The following is a 17,141-nucleotide window of genomic DNA, read 5'->3' as shown; positions in this document are numbered from 1 at the left end:
GTTGTAGTATTGTTTTGTAGTCATCAGGATGATATCGTTGCGTCATGATGTAGTATTGTTTTGTAGTCATCAGGATGATATCGTTACGTCATGTTGTAGTATTGTTTTGTAGTCATCAGGATGATATCGTTACGTCATGTTGTAGTATTGTTTTATAGTCATCAGGATGATATCGTTACGTCATGTTGTAGTATTGTTTTGTAGTCATCAGGATGATATCGTTACGTCATGTTGTAGTATTGTTTTGTAGTCATCAGGATGATATCGTTACGTCATGTTGTAGTATTGTTTTGTAGTCATCAGGATGATATCGTTACGTCATGTTGTAGTATTGTTTTGTAGTCATCAGGATGATATCGTTACGTCATGTTGTAGTATTGTTTTGTAGTCATCAGGATGATATCGTTACGTCATGTTGTAGTATTGTTTTGTAGTCATCAGGATGATATTGTTACGTCATGTTGTAGTATTGTTTTGTAGTCATCAGGATGATATCGTTACGTCATGTTGTAGTATTGTTTTGTAGTCATCAGGATGATATCGTTACGTCATGTTGTAGTATTGTTTTGTAGTCATCAGGATGATATCGTTACGTCATGTTGTAGTATTGTTTTGTAGTCATCAGGATGATATCGTTACGTCAAGTTGTAGTATTGTTTTGTAGTCGACAGGCAGGAACAACAGGCGGCAACTTTATTGAGGGAAAAGGAAGGTTCCTTCCTTTTTTCTCAATAAAAGCTACAGGCTACGAGAGCTTTTATTGAGAATAGGGAAAAGGAAGTTGCCGCCTGTTGTTCCTGCCTGTCGACTACAAAACAATACTACAACATGACGTAACGATATCATCCGCTCCCGAACAGGATCATACGGACTTTTGAAACAGAGACCAGGCTTTCCTCCGAGGTGGTGGAAAGCCTGGTGAGGCCAGGTTAGTCGACTAGTAAATCCACTAGTTGAGGAGAAGAACATTCTTTTCCCGTTTTTGTAAGCCTCATGAAGATCAGCTAGAATGCTAAATTAGTTACCCATGAATGTACACAGTTTTTAAGGGAAATTGAGTCCCTATTGTTTACAATGGAGAAGCTGCCAGAGCGCTGCCAGCCGCTGCCAGACCGCTTCCCGGTCTGCGCCGCTGTTTCAGATAAACATGTGGTTCTGTTGTATACAGTCGTTCAAGGACACAATAAATCCAGCAAGCAGACTCTGTCAGGGACAAACACACACGGGTGCAAGTGCTGTACGTACCCATGGTGTATACAGGGTTATTGCGAATGCAGTGAGCACTTACTATGAGACCTAGCAGATCATGTCTGTCTGTGTGTCCCCCCTTTGTGCCCATATACAGTATGGAGCTGAGTGATTTGTTTGTGATTGATGCAACACACTCCATATTTGGACGTATAGCTGCTTTGGGGACTCCTTATATGGTTATGGCTAAGTTAAAAACGTAACTTAAAAAAACAATAACTTAAAAATAAATCTTAAAAAACCCAAATATGTACGAGCTGCGTTCGCTTCCCGCGTTTGCGCGTCTTACTGGTACTACGTACCCATGGCGCCCTGGTGTATACAGGTTTCTACTACGTACCCATGGTGTATACAGGTCTATACTACGTAGTACGTACCCATGGTGTATACTGTATACAGGTTTCTACTACGTACCCATGGCGCCCTGGTGTGTACAGGTTTCTACTACGTACCCATGGCGCCCTGGTGGAGCAGCGCGGAGGCGCTGAAGATGTAGTCGTTGCAGATGTCCGTCATGGGGCTCTTGACCACGCTCTGGCTGCTCTCCAGACAGCGGTAGCGTTGGAACGTGTCCCACGCGCCCTCGCTGTCCACGTCGTGGAACAGTTTCAGCTCCCTGACGCGCGGCATCAGGACCAGCTAGCAGAGGGTTCATATATAAACACCACATTCTATAAACAGTTTCAGCTCCCTGACGCGCGGCATCAGGACCAGCTAGCAGAGGGTTCATATATAAACACCACATTCTATAAACAGTTTCAGCTCCCTGACGCGCGGCATCAGGACCAGCTAGCAGAGGGTTCATATATAAACACCACATTCTATAAACAGTTTCAGCTCCCTGACGCGCGGCATCAGGACCAGCTAGCAGAGGGTTCATATATAAACACCACATTCTATAAACAGTTTCAGCTCCCTGACGCGCGGCATCAGGACCAGCTAGCAGAGGGTTCATATATAAACACCACATTCTATAAACAGTTTCAGCTCCCTGACGCGCGGCATCAGGACCAGCTAGCAGAGGGTTCATATATAAACACCACATTCTATAAACAGTTTCAGCTCCCTGACGCGCGGCATCAGGACCAGCTAGCAGAGGGTTCATATATAAACACCACGTTCTATAAACACAGACTCTCTTTCCCTCAATAACAAACACAGTCGAACTGAGGAATCCGTAATGATCTCGATGGATTTATAAGTGTGTGTATCGTGCGTGCGTCAGTCGATCTATTTGCTGAACAAGAGCTAGGACTGGTGACGCCACACATACTGAACTGAATTGGTCTCCTTTAGTAGAGACTACTCTGTATATACAGTTATACACATAGGCTACATCACTTTATTTAATTATTTTATATGCATACATATTGTACCATGTAGATTAGTCATGTACTATGCACTTTCTTTTAACTGCAATGATGAGCCTGCACAAACAAGAATTTCACCCATGTTACTTGTTATGTGATGTGACAAAGTTTGATTCTGATTCTGGAGGAGAAGTTGGTTTCTTTACCGCTGATGTTTCTCTGGTGTCGGTGGTAATATGACAGACTGAAGTGTGTGACCAAAGTTGACTGTGAAGTTTCATGTGTTGCTTCTTACATCCTGTACATTCCGGGCTTTGTTTGGATTCAAGCACTGAGACGCATGTTGTTTGGAGTGTGTGGGACATTGAAACATATTTGTGCCCTTTTTGATAACGTGTTTTATGGATTCAAATAGAGAAATTGAAATGTGTGCGTTAAGCCTACCGAGTCGATGAGTGTGTAGGGGCTCTGGGGTTAAGCTTACCGAGTCCAGGAGTGTGTAGGGGCTCTGGGTTTAAGCTTACCGAGTCCAGGAGCGTGTAGGGGCTCTGGGTTTAAGCTTACCGAGTCCAGGAGCGTGTAGGGGCTCTGGGTTTAAGCTTACCGAGTCCAGGAGTGTGTAGGGGCTCTGGGTTTCGCTGACCGAGGAGTAGAGCGGCAGACTGACGCGTACGGTGTAGTTCAGGCCTTTCTCCAAACACACGGACGTCGGCAGCACCACATGTCTGAAACAGAAAAGCTCATTACAAAGGGGTGTTTGTGTGTGTGTGTGTGTGTGTGTGTGTGTGTGTGTGTGTGTGTGTGTATACAGCATGTGGTGTGTGTGTTGCCACAAGTTTGTGAAAGAGAAAGGCAGGTTTACATCTACACTCTCCAAAGTGTCTTTGACGAGAGGCCTGGTTGTCACAGAGTGTTGCAAAGCATCGCAACCGTATGGTTAAAACAAAGGATGGTCTCTCTAAACACTGGTGAACTTTGTTTACAGAGAACGGAACTAGATCAGTGGTTCCCGAAGTGGGGTCCGGTGACCCCCAGGGGTCCTTGAGGGACTTCCAGGGGGTCCCCAGATAAATGTGAAACGAATGGGCCCTTATGGGTCTGTAACTCAGAGTGTACAAATGGAACCAAAGTTCCAGTTAAATTAACAGTGATTTTACAATATAAATCAGGGTCGCAGATATTAGGTCTGTGGCCTAATGCATGTCACACTGGCCACTAGATCCTGGTGGTAGGGAGACTGAAGCCCATCGCACACCGTCTGCAACCGTCTGCGACCGTCTGTGTTCTATCGGCGCGCCGGGCGGCGCGGCGCGACGCGGCGGACGGAGCCGGTGTGCGATAGCTTCATTGAAAATAATGGACGCAGCCGGTGTGTGGTGGGCTTGACTGGTGGTCTCCATGGTTACTGACCTAGATCCCGGTGGCAGGGAGACTGACTGGTGGTCTCCATGGTTACAGACCTATATATCCCGGTGGCAGGGAGACTGACTGGTGGTCTCCATGGTTACTGACCTAGATCCCGGTGGCAGGGAGACTGACTGGTGGTCTCCATGGTTACTGACCTAGATCCCGGTGGCAGGGAGACTGACTGGTGGTCTCCATGGTTACTGACCTAGATCCCGGTGGCAGGGAGACTGACTGGTGGTCTCCATGGTTACTGACCTAGATCCCGGTGGCAGGGAGACTGACTGATGGTCTCCATGGTTACTGACCTATATATCCCGGTGGCAGGGAGACCGACTGGAGGTCTCCATGGTTACTGACCTAGATCCCGGTGGCAGGGAGACTAACTGGTGGTCTCCATGGTTACTGACCTAGATCCCGGTGGCAGGGAGACTGACTGGTGGTCTCCATGGTTACTGACCTAGATCCCGGTGGCAGGGAGACCGACTGATGGTCTCCATGGTTACTGACCTAGATCCCGGTGGCAGGGAGACCGACTGGTGGTCTCCATGGTTACTGACCTAGATCCCGGTGGCAGGGAGACTGACTGGTGGTCTCCATGGTTACTGACCTAGATCCCGGTGGCAGGGAGACTGACTGGTGGTCTCCATGGTTACTGACCTAGATCCCGGTGGCAGGGAGACTGACTGGAGGTCTCCACTCTGTATGGAGTTGCTGCAGTGGCTGTAGTAGTTGGGAGGGTTGTAGACGGGGCGGTCCACTTGGAACGTCACCTGTTCCCATTGCTCAGGAAGCTGCAGGCAGGCGACACAAACACAGCAGTTGTTGTTTTTGGCAGAACATTTCGATTTTAGTTTTAGTCGTAGTCTCTTGAATAGTTTTCATTTCGTTTTAGTCACATTTTAAAGTCACCTTGAATGTTAGTGTTAGTCGACTAAATATCATAACATTTTAGTCGACTAAATCTACTTGATTTAGTCGAACAAAATGTGTTTTGGCTGGCCTTGATGCCGTCGTAATCATAGTTTATTTTTTTCACTTGCTGAAAATCGGCTATTCTATGGGGGCCACAGTCCAAAGGACCCCCATGGGCCCTATAGGGGTTCCATAGAACCTTCTTAACTCAAATCTTTGCTTCTGGAGGGTCCCTCATGGAACAACATATTTTCAGATGAGGGTCGGTGGTCAATTTCATATATTTTTTTGGGGGTCCTTGACATGAAAATGTTTGAGCACCACTGACATATAGAAACATGGGGTTTTAACCCTGTGAGAACCACTGACATATAGAAACATGGGGTTTTTCATAAAACTCGTCCTCAGGTCTAAATAGGTTAAAGTATTTAAAACAGTCAGTCAACCTGTGGCTCGTAGCGGATCAGTAGATTGGTGTGGTGCGGTGCGGTGCGTGTGTGTGTGTGTGTGTGTGTGTGTGTGTGTGTGTGTGTGTGTGTGTGTGTGTGTGTGTGTGTGTGTGTGTGTGTGTGTGTGTGTGTGTGTGTGTGTGTGTGTGTGTGTGTGTGTGTGTGTGTGTGTGTGTGTGTGTGTGTGTGTGTGTGTGTGTGTGTGTGTGTGTGTGTACCTGTGGCTCGTAGCGGATCAGCAGGTCGTAGTCCATGGACTCGGGGATGTCGTTGATGGTGAACTCCAGGTGGGCTCCCTCTGGGACGTTGACGAAGCCCATGCCGGTCCAGGTGGGGCTTCGGTCCAGGGGGTAGGGTCTCTGGACCACGGTCACGCCCTGGGAAACATTGATTGATTGATTGATTAACAGTTTGCAGAGTTCCAGTACATTTCAAGTAACCTCGCCTCACCAGGCTTTCCACCAACTCGGAGGAAAGTCTGGTCTCTGTTTCAAAAGTCCTTATGATCCTGTTGGGAGCGGATGATATCGTTACGTAATGTTGTAGTATTGTTTTGTAGTTGACAGGCAGGAACAACAAACACGCCCCTCGGGGCACAGGTCTCCACCAGGGCAGGGCAGGTTGTGGCCTCCTGGTGGCGCTATAATAGGCCAATGTGAAAAGGGTGGGATATATTCCTCAGCCTAGTAGGAAAGTCTGTGAAAGGTTTCACGTGAATTGCACGCTGCGTTCCTCCACTGCGTTCATGATTTGAGGCTTTTTGTTAAAATCGGTGCCAATCCTGCAAACTTTGAAAGCCAATGTTAGCCAATTAGGATGGAATATGAAATAGACAGATTCATCATGAACACATGACTATAGTGTGTAACGTGTGACACACAGACACACCCAGACAGACACAGACAGACAGACAGACAGACAGACAGACAGACAGACAGACAGACAGACTCACCGGTCCATGCTTGGCGTCCTCTGCTTCGTAGGTGTAGTGGTCGAGGGCGATGAAATAGAAGCCGGACTGGACCTCCGTACAGCTCCGTCCAAACATGTGGTCTCTACAGACACACTGACCCGTGTGGGGGTCACAGCTACAGACAGAGGACAGACAGGAGACTATAGGTCAACATGTGGTCTCTACACAGACACACTGACCCGTGTTGGGGTCACAGCTACAGACAGAGGACAGACAGGAGAGACTAGGTCAACATGTGGTCTCTATACAGACACACTGACCTGTGTGGGGGTCACAGCTACAGACAGAGGACAGACAGGAGAGACTAGGTCAACATGTGGTCTCTGTATACAGACACACTGACCCGTGTGGGGGTCACAGCTACAGACAGAGGACAGACAGGAGAGACTAGGTCAACATGTGGTCTCTACAGACACACTGACCCGTGTGGGGGTCACAGCTACAGACAGAGGACAGACAGGAGAGACTAGGTCAACATGTGGTCTCCACTACAGACAGCTACAGACAGAGGACAGACAGGAGAGACTATAGGTCAACATGTGGTCCCTACTACAGACACACTGACCCGTGTGGGGGTCACAGCTACAGACAGGAGAGACTAGGTCAACATGTGGTCCCTACTACAGACACACTGACCCGTGTGGGGGTCACAGCTACAGACAGAGGACAGACAGGAGACCCGTGTGGGGGTCACAGCTACAGACAGAGGACAGACAGGAGACCCGTGTGGGGGTCACAGCTACAGACAGAGGACAGACAGGAGAGACTAGGTCAACATGTGGTCTCTATACAGACACACTGACCCGTGTGGGGGTCACAGCTACAGACAGGGGAGACTACGTCAACCTGTTGTATATTTGTTGGAAGTGATGCTGGTGTAAAATATAGCATATTGAAAGCGAGGGGAGATAGGGTTAAGCACATAAGCTCCTATTTTCAGTTAATGACATGCCCAAACATATGAACGCCATGTCACTCAGAAGTGGTTATTGTTTAGTTTTTCGGGTTTTTTTTTTAATAGTTTCAAGTGAAGACTGACAGGAATCTTCCGTCGTAGTCTGAAAAGCCAACCTTTTCAGACTCCATCATGGCCCGTAACACTTATGTAGACTTAGATAGCATTTTTATACAGACTTATAGCATGTATCGTAGACATATTATTATTATTATGTATCGTAGACGGCACTAGAACTTTGAGTATATAGCACTTTATAGTATATAGTATAGTAGTTTATATGTATAGTTTCATCATATAGATATTCCACTGTTACGTTCTTAGCTTACTACTTTTTATTATGATGTATTGCCATGCTTTTTGTTCTTGCTTATTGTAAGTCACTCTGTCGGGATTAAGAGCGTCTGATAAATGCCTATAAATTGTGATTGGATATGAAGTCATACTTGTTGTCGATGGCTCCGCCCAGGTCGCAGTCACATGGTCTGCAGCCGTCCATGTCATTGGACAGACCCCAGTGCTGAGGCTGCAGAGGAAAGAGAACGATAGAAGTTATACAGATGAACATACTCGGTATAGAAGCGCACGCACGCACGCACACACGCACACACACACACACACACACGCACACACACACACACACACACTAGGGCATTAAGCAACTAGTCTACTATTCAACTAGTCGACTAGTCCACCTTGTTGGTACTAGTTGACTAGTTGATAAGAAAAAAAATGTACAAATATTTATTTCCTAAAAAATAAAAATAAAGAAAATATATTTTTTACATAATAGTTAGTTAAACAACTAGTCGACTAGTAAACTAGTCAACTAGTAAAAATGACACACACACACACACACACACACACACACACACACACACACACACACACTACACACATAAACGTGTCACGGAACAGATCCTCACCATGCACTGGTCACAGTTGTGTCCGTCCACGAGGCGTTTGCAGAAACACTTCCCTGTGTCGGAGTCGCACGGACTTCCTCCGGGCAGCGTTCCCAGCGGGTTGCAGGGACACGCTGTGCCGAAAACACACCGTAACGGAACGATAGACAGACATTAAACACACCGTAACGGAACGGAAGACAAGCATTATAAGAATGAAAACACACCGTAACGGAACGGAAGACAAGCATTATAAGAATGAAAACACACCGTAACGGAACGGAAGACAAGCATTATAAGAATGAAAACACACCGTAACGGAACGGAAGACAAGCATTAAAGAATGAAAACACACCGTAACGGAACGCAAGACAAGCATTAAAGAATGCAGATCTATTTCTATTCTATGGCTCATTTTACACTTGCTGAAAATGCGACGCATTGTGAACTTTTTCAGCATGCAAAATGACTCTTGTCCACTAGTCCCTTCCTAACATTTGAGTCTAGATTTTTTATCTTCGTAGCATAGTTTTCATTTAGTTTCCATTTAGTTTTCGTCAGTGAAAAAAGGTAGTCGACGAACATTTTAGGGCCGAATAAAAGTCGGTTCGGCTCTGTAGAGCCTACAATGTGACGTCATTTGGCTCTGTAGAGCCTACAATGTGACGTCATTTGAGGTTCGGGGGGGGGGGTACCGTCCTAAAGTCTGCTCTTCTGTGCTACTGAAAATTTCTGACGAGCCGAAATCATTTCGGCACTACAGCGCCGAAACAGCTGTAAAATAGGAGTATGAATCGGCCCCAAGTCGACAAAAACAACGGTGTACTTACGCAGACAGCCGTGCGGTCCCTGTCCCAGGCCGTAGTGACCCTGTCAGTGTACTTACGCAGACAGCCGTGCGGTCCCTGTCCCAGGCCGTAGTGACCCTGTCAGTGTACTTACGCAGACAGCCGTGCGGGCCCTGTCAGTGTACTTACGCAGACAGCCGTGCGGTCCCTGTCCCAGGCCGTAGTGACCCTGTCTGCAGTTGTCGCATCGCTCTCCCTCCACCCAGGCCTTGCAGCGACACTGACCCGAGATCAGCCCCGCCGCCACGTCGGTCCTCGAGTCGCACGCTCCGCCCTGGAGGGAACCGGCCGGGTCGCAGTTACACGCTGGAGGAGAGGAGACGAAACCAGGGGAGAAATTAGATTAGATTAAATTAGAAAGAACCACATAGCAGTGGCCTGGCATGGTCTTCAGTCATCAGTATACCGTTTACTTACAACTCTACTACTTGAAACATTTTCTAAAGTTGGTCTGGAAATTTCATTTGAGTACGATATGAAAATCAACTTGTAGACTTGAGAAACTCGCTTCAGATACAGTAGATAATCCAGCAGTGAACTTCGTTGCTCGGTAATTTATTTTGTCGAATTCATTTTCGGTGTACATTATACAAAATGTCCTGGTTCTTTAAAAGAAACCAACATTTAGTTGAGTTTTGTGTGTGTTTTATGTACGATGCTCTTATCTACAGTATGTATATGAACTTTATGAAGACAATGACGTCTAATGACGGTACGGTCCTTTAAGCACTTAAACCCTATATAGTTAGTTGACCTTTGACCCTAGTCCCCCAGGGGTCTAAACTAGCCCCCCTCCTTTTCCCCCAGAGAATCCCGGCGGAGTGTGTGTGTGTAGAAATCAGCAGAGAGTGATCGACGTTTGCGCGTAAAAGAGGGAGAGCCAGGCCTAGAGCAGGTGGTTTTCATGTCAAGGTCCATTATTTATTTTGGCATTCGAGCCTCCATTTGACGGCATTTATTTAGCCTCGCAGACCCAACGACTAAAGAATAATGTAGTTGTTCGTTCCATAAGATTTTGTACCACAGCATTGGCATGCTGTGTGTATTGATGTTGGTACCATTAGGAGAGAGGCATTCTTGAAGGTGAAGCAATGCAGATGTTTAACAATAATTTAACTCTCGAGAGCGTGAAATGAAACCAACGGGTCCATTTGGTTTCATTTCACGCTCTCAAGAGTTTTAAGATCTACCGTATAGAGGGTATTAGAGGGAAGTTATGCAGGAACTGGCTCCAAAACTGTGGAATGCACTTCCCATTGCAGTCAGAACTGCAGCATCACTCCCAATCTTCCGCCGTAGTCCGAAAACCCACCTTTTCAGACTCCATCATGGCCCATAGCACTTACCCCACCCCCTTAGATAGCAATTCTGTAGACTTAGATAGCATTTGATACAGACTTATAGCATGTTATGTAGACAGCATAAGTGCATTGTATGTAGTCATAGCACGTCATAGTACATATGTGTAGCATAGTAGTATAGATGTATAGCTTATATGTATAGTTTCATTATAGATATTCCACTGTTACTTTCTTAGCTTACGCATGTTTCATGATAAATGTCTTTATGTGATGTATTCCCATGCTTTTTTGTTCTTGCTTAATGTAAGTCGCTCTGGATTAAGAGCGTCTGCTAAATGCCTAAATTGTAAATTGTAAAATTGGAACGTCCACTGAGTGGCAAAAAACTACTTTCTGGCCTCGACAGCCCAGACATCCACACAGAAAAGTCCTGTCTGATTGCATTAAACAACGTTATACTATGTTAAACTCACTTTGCATGTTGCTTTGCCACTCGATGTGCCATTCACTGTAAGTATGCGCATACCCTCTATAGATTCTAAGTGTCCATTTGGTTACAAATTCTCCCAACATTTAGCTGTATGGGAACCACTGGTTGGAGAACCACTGTCCCAGAGGGAGGAGAGTAAGTAAGAGAGAGAGAGAGAGAGAGAGGTTGCACTTCATTTTATTAGCCCCATTTCCACCTCGCTCTGCCCACTACTTAAAGAGACCAATCATTGTCCACTACTTAAAGAGGCTAATCATTGTCATGCTGTAAAACAATGGCTATATACTTTCTGCCAGTCACTTCAAAGGCCGTTGGTGACCTGACCTCAACAACCAGGTGCTTGTTTCTGTTTCGGAGTTCCTAAAGCACTGTCGTACGTTTTCAACAAGCTGTTCACTGTTCACACACAGCCCCGTTAAGGTCGGAAACACCGTAATATAAAACTATAATTATACCACAGGCCGTTTCGAGGAAGCAATCCGATTGGTTGAAACGGCCTTCTATAGCCGTGGGTTAAACCAGCACCGTTCACCACCTAATCAAAACAAAGAATTCAAGCTGCTCTGTTCTCCCGGAGCGCTAGCATACTGTGGCTATATAGGCTAGCTAGTTTCGTGGGACATTTGTGGTCGTATAGTGAGTATAGTGACTACATCTGTCCTTTCAGCGATTTTCTTAGTTTTAAGGGTAACTGTTGTATAATTGCAATATTGCACGACTTCAGTGATGCTTGCTGAACTCGACTATACGTCTGGTTCCTGACCGCATCACTGTCGTGGCAATAATCACGTTAAACCAACACCCTCTGGTGTAATATTGCTTAAGTATAGTGGTTGAGGAGAGAGAGAGAGAGAGAGAAGGTTTCAGAGGTCATGTCGGGGTGACAGACGTACGTTTCACGTTACATTCAATTCTCAACTAGAGAACTTCTCTAGAACCTGCTGGGACCCTTTTTTCTTTTATATACTGTATTCATTCTTTAACTGCAATTGATTAATTCCAGTTTTCAGAAAACTGTCAGGATTTAGAAGACATTTTGTAGAGTCGAGCTCAGGTCTACATGGGTTAAAAACGGGGGAAAAAACCCCCAATAAAACATGAATTAATAAAAAAGCCGGCGTACGTTCGCAGACGTTGGGGTCCCTCAGGTCCCGGGTGGGGTGCTGGTAGAAGAAGGGCCGGCACTGCTCGCACTGGCGCCCCATGGCGTTGTGTCGGCAGTCGTCGCACACGCCCCCGCTGGCGTTGCCCGTGGACTCGTAGACCGCCATGTCGAAGTGGCACGCGTCGGAATGCTGGTTACACTCACATCCTGGGGGGGAGTGAGGAGGGGAGAGGTTTGTTACATGGTGCACCTTTTAGCCATTTGGGGCGGAATACCCCTTTTGGTGTTAGCATTATGCTATGCTTTAGCTATTGAAAAACAGCAGATCTACAAGCTCGTAGCACGCCACCGAGTGGCGCGCTACGAGCTTGTAGGTCTGCTGTTTTTTTTTAAAATGGAAGAACGACTGACATAGAAACATATAGCTTTTTCAGAAAAGTGTCAGGATCTTAGAAGAACATTTTTAGAATCTGATCTCAGGTCAGAATGGGTAAAGCCGTGGGAAATCAAGAGACACTCTGGACAGCTATTGGGAGACTATTGCGTGCGTGGGAGTGTGTGTGTGTGTGTGTGTACGTGCGTGTGTGTGTGTGTATGTGTGTGTGTGTGTGTGTGTGTGTGCGTGCGCCTCTCACTCTTGCAGGCGTTAGAGTTCCTCCCCTCAGCGGGTCTCCAGGGCAGGTCGTGGTAGAAGTCCAGACAGCGCTCACAGTTCAGCCCCTCTGTGTTGTGGGTGCACATGCAGTAGCCGTGCACCTACACACACACATACACACACACGCGCGAGCGCACACACACACACACACACACACACACACACACACACATAGAAACATTACAAGGTATTTATGGGTCACTCCGCACACATAATGTGATTATAATGGTGATTTATTGTTATACTTTCATGTTGAAAGTCTTGTGATTCTTGTTTGTTTTTTATCCTGTCGTTTATTCACTCCAATAGAATGTTGGCATTGTTCTGTTTTCACGTGGCGGGTGAATGTGAGCGCCCCACAGTGGGTGAATGTGAGCGCCCCACAGCGGGTGAATGTGAGCAGCCCACAGCGGGTGAATGTGAGCAGCCCGCAGCGGGTGAATGTGAGCAGCCCGCAGCGGGTGAATGTGACGCCCCACAGCGGGTGAATGTGAGCGCCCCGCAGCGGGTGAATGTGAGCGCCCCACAGCGGGTGAATGTGAGCGCCCCGCAGCGGGTGAATGTGAGCGCCCCACAGCGGGTGAATGTGAGCGCCCCACGGCGGGTGAATGTGAGCAGCCTGCGGCGGGTAAATGTGAGCGCCCGCGGCGGGTGAATGTGAGCAGCCCGCGGCGGGTAAATGTGAGCGCCCCACAGCGGGTGAATGTGACGCCCCACAGCGGGTGAATGTGAGCGCCCCACAGCGGGTGAATGTGACGCCCCACAGTGGGTGAATGTGAGCGCCCCGCGGCGGGTGAATGTGAGCGCCCACAGCGGGTGAATGTGAGCGCCCACAGCGGGTGAATGTGAGCGCCCCACAGCGGGTGAATGTGAGCGCCCCACAGCGGGTGAATGTGAGCGCCCCACAGCGGGTGAATGTGAGCGCCCACAGCGGGTGAATGTGAGCGCCCCACAGCGGGTGAATGTGAGCGCCCACAGCGGGTGAATGTGAGCGCCCCACAGCGGGTGAATGTGAGCGCCCACGGCGGGTGAATGTGAGCGCCCACGGCGGGTGAATGTGAGCGCCCGCAGCGGCCATCATGAAAACCGCCATGTAGTGTAATTAATTAATTAATTGCAACAAGATGTGTCTCTAATTCTGCCGTGGCTTCCATGTGGATCTCAGACGCCGTGTGCCCAGACTATGACATCATTACTACTATCAGTACTGTGATGTCAGTTATATCTGCATAGTTGGGCGTTATTGGTTAGGCAGCACAGCCGCTGCCTAATCAATAACGGTCTGTCATCTCTCCCGCAGGCTGCCTAACCAATACTTAACCCCTTTTGGTGTTAGCATTATGTTATGCTTTAGCTATTGTAAAATAGCAGATCTACAAGCTTGTAGCGCGCCACCGAGTGGCGCGCTACGAGCTTGTAGGTCTGCTATTTTTTGAAAAATCGAAGAACGACTGACATAGAAACATGGCTTTTTCAGAAAACTGTCAGGATGTAGAAGACATTTTTAGAATCTGATCTCAGGTCAGAATGGGTTAATTAATTAACGGTCTGTCATCTCTCTCTCCCTCAGGCTGACAACGTCGCCCGGCCGTGTCCCCGCCCGTTACGTACCATGCCCTCGGCGTTCTCCGGCGCCCCGTCCACCGGGGCGCACTTGGAGGCGTGGCCGTAGCAGAAGCAGTTCCCGCGGACGACCATGTCGTAGAGGGCGTAGTAGTACTTCTCCGTCACCTCGTCCCGGGAGTCCAGCAGGTTGTCTCCCAGGGTGTGGAGACGCGTGAACGCCACGCGCAGGTTGGTGATCTTCAGCATGTCTACGCACGCGTGCACACACAGACACGCATAAGCACACACACACACACACACACATTATTATTAACAGGGGTTTTCAACCCTTTTCATTTGAAGGCCCGTTATTTATTTGGCATTTGAGCCTCTCGGACCCATTTGAGCCACAGAACCACCGTTTGATGACATTTAGCCTCTCAGACCTGAAGTAATGCAAGAGCGTAAAATGAAACCAAATTTTTTCATTTTACCATCTCTCCATCACTTAGCTGGGGACCACCTGGAACCCCCCCAAGGACCACTGGTGGTCCCCGGACCACTGGTTGGTCATTATCAACCTGAGATCTGACAGTATTCAGTATTCACGACGTATCTGTGCTTTGATGAGTCGGTTTTTGTCGCGCTCAGGCGAAAACATTCCGTGCGTTTGGTTCAAACGGTTCATCTACGGTGTCTACATCGCTGTGGTTCAAACGGTTCATCTATACTATAGATGAACCGTTTCAACCAGACACTATAGATTCTATAGTGTCTACATCGCTGTGGACGCCAGAACTTTCTGTAAACATTCTCCACAACGCGGAGTATTTGTGTCTATGGTGATTCTCGAAGCCTTTGACCTCGAGGATGTGGCAAGCCTCGCTTTCAAGACAGACACTGCACACACACACACACACACACACACCACTTTCACCACATACTTAAAAATGAGGCCCCCGCGTGTGTGTGTGTGTGTGTGTGTGTGTGTGTGTGTCTTCCACATGTGAAATTCCGTCTCTCTGACCCCTCCCCCTCCAGCTCTCTGCTCTGTAAAGACGTTACCCAGACCACAGATGAAATTAATGTAATATTTATAAACGCTTTTTTGTTACAGTAATGAGGGGTTTCCCAAACTGTGGTTCGTGCTCCCTTTGTGGTGCGTGAAAGCCCTCTAGGTGTGTGGGGGGGGGGGGGTGGGGGGGGGGGGGTTGCGTGACATGAAAACGGTAATGGAGGTTTTATGGTGATATTTAACACACAACGGCAAAAATCCTATAAACCACTGTTGTAAGGAGATGCATAGAGCAGCTGCGGGAGGATACAGCAGCTGCATGTCTACTGTACTGTACTGTACTGTACTGTACATCGCACTATAAGACAAGTGAAACATTTGGTGAATGCAGAGCTAAATGAATGCATTTTCCCCCAGTAAGATTTTGGCAAGTGCATGAGTACGGTGAACACCGCGTGAAAAGAGGAGTTAACGGGCAATTAGTTTAGCGGGCATAATATACAGTTAATATACGGTAATATACAGTTAATATACGGTAATATACAGTTAATATACGGTAACATACAGTTAATATACGGTTAATATACGGTAATATACGGTAATATACAGTTAATATACGGTTAATATACGGTAATATACAGTTAATATACGGTTAATATACGGTAATATACAGTTAATATACGGTAATATACGGTAATATACAGTTAATATACGGTAATATACAGTTAATATACGGTTAATATACGGTAATATACAGTTAATATACGGTTAATATACGGTAATATACAGTTAATATACGGTAATATACAGTTAATATACGGTAATATACAGTTAATATACGGTAATATACAGGTGTGATGGTATACAATTCGGGAGTTTATACCAGGAGTTTGTTGGAAAGTTTTAACGGGAGTTTCCTGTAATAATATACACACATCCACATTCCATGCTTTTTGCGCTGCAGTGGAACTATAGCCTGGACTCAAAGTCACCTGTACAGCCAGGTGTGTTTCTGTCCCTGACTGTACAACATTACTGTACAACATTACTGTACAACATTTATACCATTTTAATATTCAGATCATAACTGGAGCTTACTCTGTATCCTGCGGCTGTAGGGGTCATCGATGTCGAAGGCAGGATCCAACACCCGAAATATCACCTGTGACGAGAGAGAGAGAGAGAGAGAGAGAGACAGAGAGAGAGAGAGAGAGAGAGACAGAGAGAGAGAGAGAGAGAGACAGAGAGAGAGAGAGAGAGACAGAGAGAGAGAGACAGAGAGAGAGAGAGACAGAGAGAGAGAGAAAGGTAAGGAAACCTTATTTTGTTGTTGTCATAAATAAGTGTCCCTTTACCAACAAATTTGGGGATCGCACGCACGCACGCACACACACACACACGCGCGCACATGCACACACACACACACACACACAGGCACGTGCAGAGAGTGTTACATGAGGCAGGGGCTCAAATCCCATAAGAGGGCACTTTTGGACCAAAAATAGCCGATCTACAAGCTCTCAACGCGTCGCAGCGCGACGCGTTGAGAGCTTGTAGATCGGCTATTTTTGGGGCGGACAACCCATCCCTCTTTAGCTAGCGGAGATACGCTCACACACGCGCACATACGCGCACGCACACACACACACACACACACACACACACACCTCTCCCTCCGTGGAGGGCTCTATCTCGGAGTAGCGCTGGTCGCAGATGATGTCGTCCACCTTGACGAGGGGCCCCGGGGACACCTGGGGGAAGGCGTCGGCGCAGTTGTAGGCGTAGTGGCGGTACGTCTGCCACGTCTTGCCGAAGTCCATGGAGCGCTCGATGACCATGGCGGCGGGACGGAACGTCTGTTAAACCAACACCACACAAATTCAAATTCAAATTCAAAGGGCTTTATTGGCATGAGAAAACGTACGTTTACATTGCCAAAGCAGAAAGAACAATACAGCAATACAATCAAAACAAAAATGATGTACATTTGAAGGTCAGAATCTTCAATAGATCAACTTCTATG

General features: G+C 47.2%; 1 protein-coding gene across 3 annotated transcripts in view; it reads right to left on the bottom strand.

The window, feature by feature from the left end:
* Positions 1-17,141, bottom strand: part of LOC308310972 (laminin subunit beta-1-like) — a 68,479-nt gene that overhangs the window by 39,739 nt on the left and 11,599 nt on the right. For all 3 annotated transcript variants that reach the window (XR_013963577.1, XM_080757463.1, XM_080757464.1), the window contains exons 5-17: positions 16,786-16,974; positions 16,217-16,280; positions 14,170-14,372; positions 12,539-12,659; positions 11,922-12,110; positions 9,137-9,313; positions 8,181-8,293; positions 7,701-7,780; positions 6,279-6,414; positions 5,545-5,703; positions 4,623-4,756; positions 3,163-3,283; positions 1,701-1,887 (exon numbers count right to left, since the gene is read on the bottom strand). Coding sequence is in view for 2 of the 3 variants with exons in the window: in XM_080757463.1 (XP_080613589.1) it covers positions 1,701-1,887; positions 3,163-3,283; positions 4,623-4,756; positions 5,545-5,703; positions 6,279-6,414; positions 7,701-7,780; positions 8,181-8,293; positions 9,137-9,313; positions 11,922-12,110; positions 12,539-12,659; positions 14,170-14,372; positions 16,217-16,280; positions 16,786-16,974 (1,873 nt within the window). In the remaining variant the exon portion in view is untranslated. The remainder of the gene's footprint in view (positions 1-1,700; positions 1,888-3,162; positions 3,284-4,622; positions 4,757-5,544; positions 5,704-6,278; positions 6,415-7,700; positions 7,781-8,180; positions 8,294-9,136; positions 9,314-11,921; positions 12,111-12,538; positions 12,660-14,169; positions 14,373-16,216; positions 16,281-16,785; positions 16,975-17,141) is intronic.

The sequence above is a fragment of the Protomyctophum bolini genome (assembly GCF_963924005.1).
Source record: "Protomyctophum bolini genome assembly, chromosome: 23".
Taxonomy (NCBI): Eukaryota; Metazoa; Chordata; class Actinopteri; order Myctophiformes; family Myctophidae; genus Protomyctophum; species Protomyctophum bolini.
The sequence above is the reverse complement of the archived record's forward strand: the minus strand, read 5'-3'. Positions and strand labels throughout refer to the sequence as shown.